The 15,891-nt window shown below is 36.5% G+C and overlaps 1 protein-coding gene across 1 annotated transcript in view; it reads left to right on the top strand.

Moving 5' to 3' along the window:
- Positions 1 to 5,596: 5,596 nt before the first annotated feature.
- IL18RAP (interleukin 18 receptor accessory protein) overlaps positions 5,597 to 15,891 on the top strand; it is a 35,092-nt gene continuing 24,797 nt past the window's right edge. The window contains exons 1-3 of the mRNA XM_056808514.1: positions 5,597 to 6,031; positions 6,944 to 7,262; positions 7,354 to 7,670. Of these exons, the coding sequence (XP_056664492.1) occupies positions 5,947 to 6,031; positions 6,944 to 7,262; positions 7,354 to 7,670 (721 nt within the window). The 5' untranslated portion in view covers positions 5,597 to 5,946. The remainder of the gene's footprint in view (positions 6,032 to 6,943; positions 7,263 to 7,353; positions 7,671 to 15,891) is intronic.

Below are 15,891 nucleotides of genomic sequence, written 5' to 3'. Positions count from 1 at the left end.
CCTACCTAAACTAATTTATTTATTTAGAGCCATACTCATTAAACTACCAAGAAACATTTTTACTGAATTAGAAAAAAACCCTATAATAAACTTCATTTGGAAGAACAAAAAACCAATATCAAGGTTAATATTGAAAAAAAATGTGAAGGAAGGTGGCCTAGCAGTACCAGACCTCAAACTATCTGTGGGAGTATAAACAAGAAGAAAAACAACTGCTTAATCACATTGGTCAATGGGGATATGATTGAGGTTATAAAACTTAAATGGTCACCTTAGTGCAAATATCAATAATATGGAAATAGATCTTGATCAGTGACACATGTAAACCCAGTGGAATTGTGAATGGACTATGGGAGGGGGTTGGAGAGAGGGGAGGAAAGAACATGATTTTTGTAATCCTGGAAAAATACTCTAAATTAATCAATTAAATAAAAATTTAAAAACTATAGAAATACCTACCTGAAATTATGAAGACTGAAATGAGTAGCATGAGAAGAACATTACATACAGCAACAGAAATATTACTTGAATGACCTACCTGCTTGTTTCCCTGGTGGTTCAGTCACCTATGGTCCTGTTCAAAGTTTTATTTAAAGCAGTATTTCCACCTTTTCTCTTGCCTTTCTTCCTCCATTTTTATTGATCCCTTGGGAAATCTTTGCAAACAGTTCTCTTTTGCATTTTTTCATAAGATAACAGCCAAGTTCCACAATTGCCTTTGATTACTATTAATGATTTTCTGCTAGTCCCAGAACAAACAGACAAATAGAATCTGTTCAGCTATTGTCTGCCTGGAGATATCAGTGAGACTAAAATGATCAATACCTTTGTACTCTTTATTGTTTTGTTTTGTTTTTTCCCTCTGTATCTCACTGAAAGAATTTCGGAGATAGAGGGGATTTTACAAGCTTCCTTCTTTCTTGCATGTTTTCTATCCTTATTCCTCTGAATGTATGTACTATAATTCCATTTACGTACCACTGGTATTTATTAAATATTTTAAATTATTTCTAGAATTTGTATATCCGTTTTGATTACATCATACATTGTTAGTTTCATTTTATTTAAATAGAAACTCTAAGAACTTTCAAGACTGTTAAGTAAAAGTTATTTCCCTTCCTGTAAAACCAATCAACCAACCAACCAAAAGAAAATTAGACCAAACAATTATTTCATATAAGGGATATTGAATGGAATTTCCTCCCTCCCCCATTTATTCTTTCAATATTAAAAAAAAAGGCAGAAGAGGCTTGTTCACCCTTGAGGTTATGACTTTTGCACATGTTCTTCAGTTAGTATTACAAGAAAAAACACACACTTGAGAAAAGCTCTATACTGAGGAATTTCCTGTAACGGAAATAGACGTACATAACTCTCATTTTAACCAGACCACAAGCCTTATCAGAATCAGTTGGATGGCCAGATGAAGAGTTTGTAGATGCTCATCTTTTAAGATTTTGAAATACCTGATATTTCCTCCCCTTTACAGAAAAATAGCCAACCTGGTACCAAATGACCATTTTGTTGAAAACAAACCTTTTAGGGGCTTGCTTAAGATTGAAGTTAATGTTCCTCCTGGCTAGTGATATCTTTCTTTCTAAAAGTTCTCTGTTACTGCCTTATCAGTATCAAATTCTAAAACCCAGGGGGCTTTCCCCCATATATTCTTTCTCCCTTGTTTTGGAAAATATGGGATTCTGTGAAAATGGATATTCTTATATGCTTTTCATCAATTGCATTATCTTGAAATAGCTGAAATAGGAAGGAAAACTCTGTTTTTCTCATACCTCACTACAGGAAATCAAGGTAAGACAATTGTTATCCATTATTCAATTTTGGGAGCTACTAGAAAAATGTTCCTGAGCAAAGGACTTGGGCGGTGCTAGCAACAAATGCCACATGTTCTGGTCTGTTTTCCTGTTAGTAAAGGGTTGTGGCAGATGAGAAGTACCCCTAACTAAAGACTGCACATAAATTTTGTTCTTATGAATACAGAATGTTTTGAGAAATTAATTGTAAAGACCCTAGACTCATAATGTGTAAATTAGACTATTCATATTAAGAGTTTATCACCTCTTTGAGGGCAGGGACTCTGCTTCCTCTCATGTATATAATTATATATAAATATATTTATATATATGTATATATATATAAGATATAAATAGAGTCCAATGAACTTTCTATCAGAATTATATTTTTTATTGTTTCTACACAAATCACTCTTCCAGTCCTACTCTTCTTTTTAAAAAATGAACAACAAAACAATCTCAGACAAAATATTCTCTTAAAAAAACTCACCAAAAATTCTCTGTATATGCATATATGTCTCCAGGTAAGATATAAAATTATTTTCTCCTCTTCAGTCTCCCATTTTACTTTTATCTGCCATCTTTCCTACCTTTTTCGAGCTTTTCATCTCTTTTCTTTCCCATTTAAAAACCTATCCTCACTAAATGCTCATTTTTAAACTCATTTTAAATTTATTCAGTATTTACTATATAAAAAGCACTGAGGTCAGACATTTAGATATTTCTAATTTTAAGACAAAACCCTCTCCCAGATTTATTCGCATTTTTGGTCTTATCTTTGCCTTTAAAATTAAGGAATTTCCCCATGTCATAGGAGAAAGGAAAGTCTCTAAAATCAAACCATGTAGGTGGCCACCTACTCTGTCTATCAGTCAAGCTGTTCTTTATATTCATGCTTGTAGAGAGTAACCTAATTTAGCTGGGATTTTCTGGTGCTTTAATCCACACATTGTGTTTGTTGCATATGTTCTTTGAGTTTGTGTTAAGGAATCTTTTAAAAAGTATACAGCAATATTGGGATAACATAGAAATTGGATGGCCTTCAAAGAAGACCTTGGCAAGTAAGGGATTTAAAACAACAGCTAAGAAAATTATAAATTATCAAATTATCAAAAATTCTAAAAAAAATGACAAAATTCTAAAACTTCATCCTCTACCTCTCTATTTTCTCCATAGAGGCACAAGTATAGGTAGGGAAGAACTGTAGGCATTTTCAATGGCAGTAAATATCCTATAACTTGTATGTATGTATGTATGTATGTATGTATATTGGGTGAGTCAATAATCAAATGGACCAACTAAATGACTAATCACTATTTAGAGGTTATTTTTGGAGTTGAGATATTTGTCAAATTTAATCTTCATCATTTAAAATTGTTTAAAGTGTCTTTCATGCAAAACATATATTTTGTATAGTAGAAAGTCAGATTTTTTTTTCATTCATTTAAATATTATGATGCATCTGATCTTTGGTGCTTTATAAGTTGTGCTTGGCAGCTAGTGGTTTAGTGGATAGAGTGCTGGGCCTGGAGTCAGGGAGACTCATCTTCCTGAGTTCAAGTCTGGTCTCAGACACTTCCTGGCTGTGTGACCCTGGGCAAGGCACTTAACTGTCTGCCTCAGTTTCTTCATTTTTAAGTTTGTAAAGTAGATTCGAAATGAGAAGCATTCTATTATTAGCATTTGAGATGATTTACATGGCCTTGTGTGTGTACATATGCATTATAATTATTATTTTTAATCTGTGCAACTTGGTGAAGTTTGGGAGGATGGTCTGAGTTGGAACAAGATTATCATAGCAGACATGATGAAACACACATGATAAAAAGCAAATGGTAGCCAGAGACTGGTCTGTTAGTTAAAAGCCTGTGAGTCAAACAAGATGGTGGTTTTGTACTGACCAACAGCTGAAATTCTGTCAAATTTCTAGTTCTTCAAAGTTTTTGTGTTTTGTTTTGTTTTGGGGTTTTTTGGACTGGTCAAGGAAGAAGAGTTGCCCAGGAGAAAGAGTGTTCAATCTGTTATCAAAAAATCTGGGTTCACCATGAAAATGGTAATTGTTGACTACTGATTATTGATTTATAGTTGAGTTTTGTTAATCATAATAATAGCCATTATAATCAAGCTTTATCATTATAACTAAGCTTTATGGCCCTCAGGCTTACAGTATTAATGTGTAGATCTAATGCCAAAGCTCAATAAATTAGCAAAACATGATGCTATTTAAGGGAGATAGTGAAGATGGATAAAGGATGATTCAACATATTTTCCTATGCTGGCTTCTGCTGGTACAGGAATTAGTGGTTAAGAGACCTTTAGAAGATTATTCCAGGAAGAAGAGCACATCTATGTCCCCCTCCCTAACACCACGAATTCTGGGAGGAAATTGTGGGGTTGGTTCTTATCAATCAAGTGAATTTTGACCTAATTTGGATTTTCTGGTCACCATGATAATTGATGACAAGGTGGTCAGGTGGTCAGATAGTATAAGAAGGAACCAATTGCAACCTTAGTTTGGGGAAGAATTCTGGATCATATGTAACCACTGAACTGTATTTTCAAAAGCAATTCTGAGTCAGGGAGTCTAAAGGGTTAGTGAGGGACCATTGACTTCTAATTTTGGTAACTGCTAACCTTACCAATAAATAGATAAGCTCAGACCTTTTGTACCTCAGAGGCTTTTTCACAGATTTTTGTGACATCACATCCCAGCTCTGTTACTTACTACTTAGGTGACTTCCAACATGCTATGTCTGTCTAGAACTCAGCTTTTTCATTTGTAAAATGAAGATTGATTTGATGGTCTCATCTACTTCTGAATCTCTAACCCTATACTCCTATGACTATATAATATAATCTGCAAACATGTGAGTAGCATTTGTAGAACCAATTTTAGAAAATATTTTTGTTTGTATGTATGCAAAATTGTGAATTCCACATTGCAAAACTATAGAAAACAATAAATCAATAATTAACAACACAAAACCCTATAGAAAAGCATCCAATTTAAGATAGGTTATTTCTGCTTGCAATTTTCCTCAAAATTGTATGTTGCTGTTTTTTTTTTAAACCCTTACCTTCCATCTTGGAGTCAATATTGTGTATTGGTTCCAAGGCAGAAGAGTGGTAAAGGCTAGGCAATGAGGGTCAAGTGACTTGCCTAGGGTCTCACAGCTGGGAAGTGCCTGAGGCTAAATTTTGACCCAGGACTTCCCATTTCTAGGCCTGGCACTCCAGTCACTGAGCTATCCAGCTGCCCCAATTGTATATTTTTTTAAATTGCAGATTATGTAAATAGATAAAATGAAAGAACAATAAAAAGTTGTGATCAGCAGGCTGGGTTGAGTGAACTTCAAATCATTTCTAGCTCAAGGATTCTGTGATATATGTTCCTAGTGCCAATTATACAGAAGATACAGGTCAAATAAAATTTGAAACTGAGAAGTAGAAAGAACATAAGTTCATGCTCTCTCCACTGCATAGATGAGGAAACAGGTTTAAAAAGCTACATGATATGCCAAAGTGCAAACCTATAAGAAATCTAGAAATACTTAAGGAAAGATAATCTGTTTAAAAAATATAATTGATACATATTTTGGTCATTAACATATTTCTACCTTTCCCCTCTCCACTTTTAATTTAATTTTAGACTTTTACCCAACTATTAGTTTCTATAAATGTCATCTTAACCTTTGGTTTTCTTATAATTTCTATAATTTATAGACAATTTGGCATTTCCAAAGGATCAATGGAAACATTCTTTCTAGGTGAGAAAAAGTTCAAAAAAAAGTGTAACCCCCTCAAAATGGAAATATTCTGAAAGTTTATTGCTATAATGAGGGTTTGATGTATTCTCTCCTTAAGATCTTTATTAAACTATATGTAACATGAAACTATTAGACATAATTTAAAGTCAAAGTCATATTGTTTTCCCAAAGAGTATTATGCATGAGAACTAATTCTTATAGGTCTTGTTAACCCAGAACTTCCTGTGTGACTTTTCTCATGAAATTGGCCCCTATTTCCTCATTTCCCATTTCTCACTTTAGAGAAATAAAGAGATTATGAAAGTGAAGACCTATTTCCCTCTGTATTATAATCTTTCAACAGCTTAAAGAGACTGAAATCAAGCAAGCAAATGAAAAAGACAATGTTTTCTTTGCATCACATCTTTCTTTGGCTTGTCATAAGGGCAGGAGTCAAAGGAGACTCTGAACTGTCAGGTAAGGAAATACATTTCATTTTTCATATTGCTCTGTCCTAGGTTAACGTGATAGGAATCACTTTATCAGTATCACTAATGTGCTATGTTAATTCATACAATTTCCACTTTGTTAAGGAAAACTACAAAACAAGCTAATATCGGTAAAGAGGGAGAAAACGAGAATTGCTTCTAGGTGCTACAGTGAATTGGTACATTGGAATCCATTTATCATAGACAGTAGGTTAGTGAAGGAAATCAAAAGGTCATAAATGATGAGTCTTACTTTTAGTAAACTGGGTGATTCAGATGTACTCAACTACTTTTATGGAGCCTTCAAAGTGACAACCACCATACCTGGCAAGTGTAGCTATTGTCCTCTGTTAAGATGTTACTGTGTGTAGAGACTCATATGGAAAAATGCTATCCACAATCAAAGAAGGAGCTGTTGGAGTCTGGTGGCAGATAAAACCATGCCATCCTCCACTTCATTTCCTTCACGAGTTGTTTTACTGTACGTGACATATGTGCCTTCTGCACGGCATGAACCACATGGAAATAGGAATTACATGAAAGTACGAGATCTGCTTCTTATAGATCTTTCTAACCACTATATCTCTGTATTTACTGCCTTGGGCAGGAGTGAGAGAAGGAAAAGGGAGGGGGGGATCTGAATCTTAAACTGTCAAAAACCAATTGTCAAAAATTGTTTCTACGTGTAACTGAAAAAAATTGCTATGTAAAAAAAATGCTATATGTAGAGGCAAAGCTTTATTTTGAGAAATGTGTTAAAGTATATATAAGAGCCTTGCTACCAAGATCAAACTGCTGTCGGGTCAGATTGTAGAAGATATTAGTAAATTCGTTGAATGGAGCCAAACTCTGAGTTTCATCATCTTGCTAGTTTCTCCAGTTCTCTATTACTCTTTTTCAGGCTGTCCTACAAAAAGCTCCTGGAGATATCTTGCAAGGAGTGGAGAGAAGTTTTTCTTATTCTGTGATGTTCCTAGACGTGGTCGAATTTCAAAGAAAGACATTTGTGGTAAAACTCGGTGCCACGATATCAGCTGTTCCTCTGATGTTCGGTGGTACAAACATCCTCAAAATGGATCACAACCATATGCTATTCTGAATGAGCACTCTCATATCACGTGGGAAAATCATTTGCTTCAGTTTTCACCAGTTGGGATCAAGGATGCTGGTTTCTACATTTGTACTTTCAAGTATGAACCAAAGTTTGAGGTGGAAAACAGGTAATGTTCATTCCTACCTGAAAATACTGCCCAAGCTTTGTTTTACTTTGATACAAGAAAGATATTCACTGAAGCTTGCCATCTTTTCCAGGCAATCCAGGGGAATAACCTGCTTCCTTAATATAACCTTAGAAGTTCAGCCAAAAGAAAAGACTCCCTGTTTGGACTCTGTCAAAAATGAGCTATTCCTTCTCATTGGTAGCACTGATAGAGTTCCTTGTCCTGGGATAAACTGTGAGAGAGATATCCAAAGCGAAGTGACATGGTACAAGGTAAGAATGAAGTGTGTCACCAAGTGTCATCAAGTACAGAACGCAAGCATCCTTCTCATAATGTGTGACTTAAGTACTTCAAACCAAATTCCACAGCCTGATTCTCCAGCAGACTCCTCAGTAGACTTGAGTTCTGGTGCCAAGGGAACTGGCTCATCTTTTAGTACTTACAGCATACTGTGAAAAAAGATCTGACATTCTCACCCATAGAATCATGCTTTTGGTTTAGCGCATCATTTCTCGAATATCTTTATTGAAATGCAAATATGCTAGTGGGGAAGATATCACATGCATCTGCTAAGTTAGCTCAGCTTAATTTATCAGACAATTTAACTGTTGCCTGGGAATGCAGAAGGTTTGACCTTGAAGGAACTGAATATGTGTCTGAAGGAAAGGTCGAGAGCTTGGGCACAGCCCAGGGAAGAAGAAAATATAAAAAGAAAAGAGGGCACAGCTATGGTTAGGTGGCATGGTATGGAGGATAAAGTAGCAATGGAGATTGAGAAGAGTGGCCAAACACATGAGAAAGGATTCAGGAAAAATTTAGTGTCATAAATTCCAAGGGGAAATCATATCCAGGAGGAGAACTGTGTCAAATGCAGCAAATTGGTTGGGAAATCTGAGGACTGAGAAAAGACCATTCAATTTGCCAGATCTGAGATTACTGGAAACTTTGGAGGAAATAATGTCAGTTGTCTGATGGGGTGGGAAGCCAGATTGCAAAGTATTAAGAAGGTAATGAAAGGAGAGAAACTGAATGGAAGCTTTTTCTAGGTTTTTTAAATGGAAGAAACACATTAATTCCTCTACTTTATTGAATTGATCCATGATTAAGAAGCTATGGATCACAGGAAAGGTTGTATGTGTTTGCTTCGGATTGTGAGGCATGTCATCCAAGGAGAATCACTCAAGGGCACAATGTCTCTATCTTAATATAGATCAGGACTATAGATTATGAGAATAACATTATGGTGAATGTTTGGAATCTCTGCTGTTGAAGTGTGTGGATTGATGAGTTACAGGCTTCTGAAGGCTGGTGGATGTACCCAATAAGTCTGAGTCAAATCTGATGAACCTTCGGGAACAGAGGACCACCATGCTGAATAAAGAGGAGAAAACTGGCCCAGGTTAGAAAAACACAGTTGGTTAAAACTTAAAAAAAAAAAAATATATATATATATATATATACATATATATATATATAAGGGGCAGCTGGGTAGCTCAGTGGATTGAGAGCCAGGCCTAGAGACGGGAGGTCCTAGGTTCAAATCTGGCCTCAGACACTTCCCAGCTGTGTGACCCTGGGCAAGTCACTTGACCCCCATTGCCTAGCCCTTACCACTCTTCTGCCTTGGAGCCAATACACAGTATTGACTCCAAGAAGGAAGGTAAGGGTTTAAAAAAAAAAATCCTTGCCTTCTGTCTTAGATTTGATACTATATGTTGGTTGTAGAGCAGAAAAGTGGTAAGGGCAAGGCAATGGGAGTTAATGACTTGCCCAGGCTCACACAGCTAGGAAGTGTCTAAGGTCAAATTTGAACCCAGGACTTCCCATCTCTAGGTCTAGATCTCTATCAACTGAGCAATCTAGCTATCCTAGGTAAAAGGTTGCCCATGAATGACTCCTGCACTTTCAGCCCAGGTAAGATAGGGAAATTAGGTCTCAAAGGAAATCAAGATCATGAAAATAGCAAAATTCCAATTGAGCACTAGGAGAGCAATTAGAATTCAAAGCATCCTAAATAAATATTGTGAAACTAATTTTGAGGTTCAGTTTAAGTATAAATTAGTAATTCATAATCAGAGGCATATAATTGGATTTCTAGTTTTTTTTTTTAACTCCTATCTTCCATCTTAGAATCAATACCGATATTAAATTTGAATTAATACATGCAGGTTCTTATTTTTCATAAAGTTTTTTAATAATCACTTGAAATAGAAAAAAGCAGATATGTAGAGACCTGAGCTGAATCTAACCTAACTCTGACCACATGGTTCTCCACATGGCTGGCTGACTCAGCCATGGTGCTCCACTGCTGCCTCCAAGGGAATAGATCCTGGTGGGGTCACACCCACACCTTTTTGTTTACATTCATTCAGCACACAAAATGGAATGAATAGGGTCAGCAATCCAGGAGAGGGAGGGATGAAACTTCCTCTACACACCAAGTATTGATTCCAAGGCAGAAGAGCAATAAGGGTTAAGTGGCTTGGCCAGGGTCACATAGCTCTAGTTTTTGTTTCATTTTTTTAATCACATTTTTATTATTTTTATTATAAGAGGTTCCTATATAAGTAGTTCTAACACCTCTCTATTCCCAAACCCCTTCTCGGCCCCCTGGCAACTTAGCAATGCCAAGTGACTTAGTGAAACCTTTTAATTCCATCCATTTTGGAAGCAGTAACATGGTACTGCAGAATAGTGGACCTGTGTTCAAATCCTATACCTCTTCTACTTATTACCTATGTGACCATACACTAATCATTTCCTCTTTCTGAAGTTCAAGAATGCTAGAAGAAGATGATCTCTAAGATTCCTTCAGGCTCTAAAACTGTGGTGATAAAGCTTTGATTGGTTCTCCAAAAAAGATTTTCCATAGGATATGCTTTCAGATTTAATCTGCATTATTAATATTTTCTCAGTCACTTTCTTAAATCTAAACAATCAACAAAACAACAAAACAAGTGATTTGTAGTATTGCCAATTTCTGATAGTGAATGCTCGTGCTGAAAATTTAACAATTGGCTCTGCCAGTTCAAACTCCCTACAGTAAGTTCTTGATCCTAGGATAGTTTCTGGAGACCCTTTGTCCCCTTTTCTGCTCACCTTTATCATCCCTTCACCATCCCAGCCCCTGACACTGCAGATTCTCTTCCCTAAGACACAAGAGCCCTCATCAATGTCTTGTAACTAAAAGAGTCTTCTGTCTTGGAAGTGGGAAAGATGGAGAAAAGCAATCCTCAAACACACCCGAATGAGGGGACACATGTTCTCATCCCCAAATGGAATCCTAAACAAGTTTTCCCACAGAAATATCGTTTCCTAAGGTTTTAGGATCTAATAATTGAGTCATTTTGGACTTTGATCTCTCTGGCTGCACACATTTATTATTTTGGATGTCTTTGACTTCTCTATCCACTTTTCAGCTTTCTTTTTGTTTGTAGTCCTTCCCCTCATTAGATTGTAAACTCTCTGAGAGCAAGTCTGTGTTTTGAATATTGTTTCCCGAAGATTTAGCACATTTCCTAGCACATAGAAAGTGTTCTCTGCCACTATCTCCTCCTTCACACCTGTCTCACATAATGTAGTGCTCTTACTTTACCAAGGTTAACCCTTCTACTTGTTAAAACAATCCCATTGCATTCTGTCTCCTCCTACCTATTATCCCTCTGTAATCCCCACTCTTTCATTTGTTTCCTTTCCTACTGATTCATTTGGAATATGCCCCTGTAGCCCCATACTGAAAAACAACCTTCACTTTATCCTACCATCCCCATTCCCATCACCCTCTATTCTTTGTAGCTAAATTCAAAAAGCCTCTTTACCAAGGGTGGCTCTCCTTTCTCTCCTCTGACTTTCTTCTTAACCTCTCCAGGTTACTCCAGCTTCCAACCTTATCATTCTGTGGAAACTGCTTTCTCTGAAGTTACTAATTACCTTTAAGGTGCCAAATCCAATGACCTTTCCTCAATCCTTTTTCCTCTTGACCTTTCTGCAGCCTCTGACCCCATGGGTCACTCTCTCTCCTTCGATTCTTCTTTCTAAGTCTTTGGAATACCACTTATTCCTGGTTCTCCTCCTACCTATCTGACAACTCCTCCGTCTCCTTTGCTGGATCTTCTTCAAGACCATTCCCTCTAACTGTATGGCTCTCCGGCTTTTCTCTTTTCTCTTCCCACCTCATACTACTCCACTTGGTGATCGTAGCTCCCATGGGTTTAATCGTCATCTCTGTGCTACTAATTCTCAAATCTACTTAGCTTGCCCCCAAATCTCTGCTGACCTGGAATCTCCCATTTCTAACTGCCTTTTAGACATCTCAAATTTGTTGAACAGTAGACACAATAAATTCAGTATGTCCAAAACAAAACTATATGTATGTATACATCCACACAGAGAAGAAATATATAAGAAATGTCTTCACATTGACAATAACCATATTGGTGTGGTTACTGATTTGGAGCCAGATTATGCTGGAGAATGAAGTCAAGTGGGCTTTAAGGAGTATTGCTAACAACTTATGGCTCTTGTAAGTGATGGAATTCCAACCAATTATTTAAAATCTTAAAATATGATGCTTTTACAGTGTTGCATTCAATATGGCAGAATATTTGGAAAATTCCACAGAGGCTATTAGATTGGAAAAGATCAGTTTATAGATTCAATCCTAAAGAAGGCTATTGACAAAGAATGATCCAATTACTGAACAAGTGTGCTTATTTCACATACCACAAAATAATCCTTAAGATTCTTCAAGGTAGGCCTCTGCAGTATGTGAAGCAATATCTGAATGACCAGAAGAAGAGGTTGGTTTTCTTTTTATTTTTTTAAAAAACCCTTACCTTCTGTCTTAGAACCAGTACTGTGTATTGGGCCAGTGTCTTTCTAAGGGTCACACAGCTAGGAAGTGTCTGAAGGCAGATTTGAACCTAGGACCTCTCATCTCTAGGCCTGGTTCTCAATCCACTGAGCCACCCAGCTGCCTCTAATGCTGGTTTTCAAAGAAGCAGAGAAACTAAAGTTCAAATTGCCATCATTCTCTGGATTGTGGAAAACAAAGAAGTTCCCCAAAACATTTGCTTCATGGAATACTCTAAAGCCTTTGACTGTATGGATCACAATAAAATGTGTCAAAGCCTCAAAGAAATGGGACTATCATGTCATCTTACTTTTTTTCCTGAGGATTCCATATGTGGGTCAAGAAACAACAGTTAGAACCAAACATAGAACTACTGGTTTGAGACTGGAAAAAGAATATGACAAGGATGCATATTGTCACCTTATTTATTTAACCTACAAGCAGAGTACACTGTTGTGAAATGCCAGGTTGGGTGAATCAAAGGCCAGAATTAAGGTTGCTGGGAGAAATATAAACAATCTCAGATAAGCAGCCAATATCTTTCTGATCACAGAAAATAAAGAATTAAGAAGCTTCTTGATGAGGGGGAAAGAAGACAGTACAAAAAGCTGCTCAAAGCTTAAAATAAAAAAATAGGGTCTCAACAACTGGTCCCATCATTTCCTGGCAAATAAAGGAATAGATAATGGAAGCAGTGTCAGATTTTATATTGTTGGGCGCTCAAAGATCACTGCAGACAACAAATGCAGCCATGAAATTAAAAGATATTTCTTCCTTGGAAGGCAAGCTATGGCAAATCTGGACAGTATGGTAAAAAACAGACCTGTCACCTTGCTGACAAAAGACTACATAATCAATGCTATAGATTTTCCAGTATTAATGTAATGGCTCTGAGAGTTGCATTAAAAGGAAACTTGAGTTCTGCAGAATTGATGCTTTTTAATTGTGGTGCTGAAGAAGACTTTTGAGAGTCCCTTAGACAGCAAGGAGACCAAATTAGTGAATACTGAAAGAAAATAATTCACATTGTTCAAATCAAATACTAAAGCTGAATCTTAATGACTTGGACCACATCATTAGAAGAAATGACATTCGAAAAGAAAACTCTAATGTTGGGAATGACTGAAGGCAAAAGGAAAAGGAGATGGCAGAAGATTAGATAGATAGATGTCACAGAAACAATGAGCATGAGCTTGGATAGACTTTGAAAGTGAAGGAGAATAGAAGGACCTGTGGAGCTATTGTCCATGGGTTCACAAAGTGTAAGACATGACTGAATGATGAGGATAATAACAAATAATCTGCATATATATATTTCTGACTCCCCACTTTCTCTATCACTGTAAAAGGCAACATCATCCCTTACACTTGCAACCTAGAAGTCATCCTGCGTTCCTTACTCTCACTATCTCTCAGCCTCATACCTACTGCCAAAATTTGTCGATTTTTTGTTTACATCATCTCATGAATATTTTTCCATCTCTGTTCTGACACTGTCACCACTCTGGTGCTGGCCTCCTATCATTTCACAGCTATATGATTGCAATAGCATTCTGATTCGTCTACTTGCCCCTACTTTCTTTCCACTCCAGTACATACCCCATTTAGTCAATAAAGTGATTTTCATAAAGTATTGGTCTGCTCATATCACCTCCTTGTACTTAATTAATATGAATATTAAAAATAATAATTAGTAATGATAATAATACAAGGACTCCCTATTGTGTCCAGCATCAAATACAGAATATTCTGTTTGGCATTTGAAGCCCTTTATAACCTACATTTGTCCTAACTTTCCATTTCTCTTAAGCCTTATTCCCTAATACTTTCTCTTCCATCAAATGACATTGGCCTCCTGGTTGTTCCACAGACACGACACTCCATGTTTCAACTCCTGGCTGCTCCATGCCCAGGATATTCTTTTCCCTGCTCCCCTTCCTCCCGCAACTCTACATACTAACTGCTCTGGCTTCTTTTAAGTCTTATCTAAAGTGCCCCTTTCTATAGAAAGGCTTCCCGAACTCCTCTTAATTTTAGTGCTTTCTCTCTTTTAATTATTTCTTATTTATCCTGTGTATGGCCTGCTTTGCACATATTTATTTTCATGTTGTCTCGTCTATTAGATCTCCTTAAGGGCAGGGACTGTCTTTTGTTTCTTTTTTGTTTTTGTATCCAAAGTCCTTAGCATAGTCTGGCATAGCTGGAGCTTAAAAGCTGTTTACTGATTGATTAATTGCTTACAGCTTGTTTATTAACTATTGGTTTTTATTGAGAAGAGTTCCAATAGTACAATACTTCAGAAATATATGGAGTTTTTTGGAACTGGTTTATGGCAGAAAAGAGCATCCAAACATCTCATAATAATAGTGTTTCTATGGGAAAGTGCATTCCAAGTTCCAAGCCAATTTACCACAAATTTTTAAGTAAAATGTAGTTGCAAAGATGGAATTTCTTTTTTTTTAAATTTTATTTCATTAACTAGTTTAGAATATTTTTCTGTGGTTACAAGATTCATGTTCTTTCCCTGCCCTCCTCTAACTCCCTTCCCATAGCCAACACAGGATTCCTCTGGGGTTTTACTTGTGTCATTGATCAAGACCCTATTGGTATTTGCACTAGGTTGATCATTTAGAGCCTATATCCTCAATCATATCCCCATCGATACATATGATCGAGCAGTTGTTTTTCTTCTGTGTTTCTATTCCCACAGTTCTTCCTCTGAATGTGGATAGTGTTCTTTCTTATAAGTCCTTCAGAATTATCCTTGATCATTGCATTGCTGCTAGGAGAGAAGTCCATTCCATTCGATTGTGCCACAGTGTATAATGTTCTTCTGGTTCTGCTCTTCTTACTCTGCATCAATTCCTGGATGTCATTCCAGTTCCTGTGGAATTCCTCCACATTCCTTTGAGCACAATAGTATTCCATCACCAACATATACCACAATTTGTTCAGCCATTCCCAATTGAAGGGCATCCCCTCATTTTCCAATTTTTTGCCACCACAAAGAGCACAGCTATGAATATTCTTGTACATGTCTTTTTCCTTATGATCTCTTTAGGTTACAAACCCAGCAGTGCTATGGCTGGATCAAAGGGCAGGATGTCTTATAGCGCCCTTTGGGCATAGTTCCAAATTGCCATCCAGAATGGCTGAATCAATTCAGGATTCTACCAGTAATGTATCAATGTCCCAATTTTGCCACACCCCCAAGGATGGGATTTCTTATAATTTGAACTGATCAAATCATTAAGGTTTTACTACAGTATGTGATTGTCACAGAGATTGGAACCACTACTATAAATTAATGATATAGCTAAAAGTCTAATTATTTGATTTTTGTTTTCTCTTGGACTAGAATGGAACACTATGTCCTAGGTGGACAAGCACTCATATAGAATTTACAGAAATATTCTATCGAGATCGTGGTGTGTATGTATGTGATTACAAAAAGTCTATTAACTCAACATGGTGGATAGTCAGAGCAGTTGTTGACGTGATAGCTGTTGGTAAGTGATATTTAGTCCTATAAAATTCCTGAAAATGTAGCATTGAGATTCTGACTAACATTAAATTAATCTGGTTGCTCTTAGTGCCATTACCCTAGTCATGGGGGTGGGGAGAGGAGGAAATCCTCTTTATTTAGATTTTAGGATATGTTAGTAAAAAAAGATTATTCAATTTCTCTACATAAAAAGAATTGTTTCCATAAAATTACAAAGTTTTAAAATTCATCTGAGACTTTAAAAATCTAACATTAATTTTTGAATATTCATA

The sequence above is a fragment of the Monodelphis domestica genome, chromosome 8 (genome assembly GCF_027887165.1).
Source record: "Monodelphis domestica isolate mMonDom1 chromosome 8, mMonDom1.pri, whole genome shotgun sequence".
In the NCBI taxonomy this organism is placed as follows: Eukaryota; Metazoa; Chordata; class Mammalia; order Didelphimorphia; family Didelphidae; genus Monodelphis; species Monodelphis domestica.
This window is presented reverse-complemented; position numbering and strand designations above follow the sequence as displayed.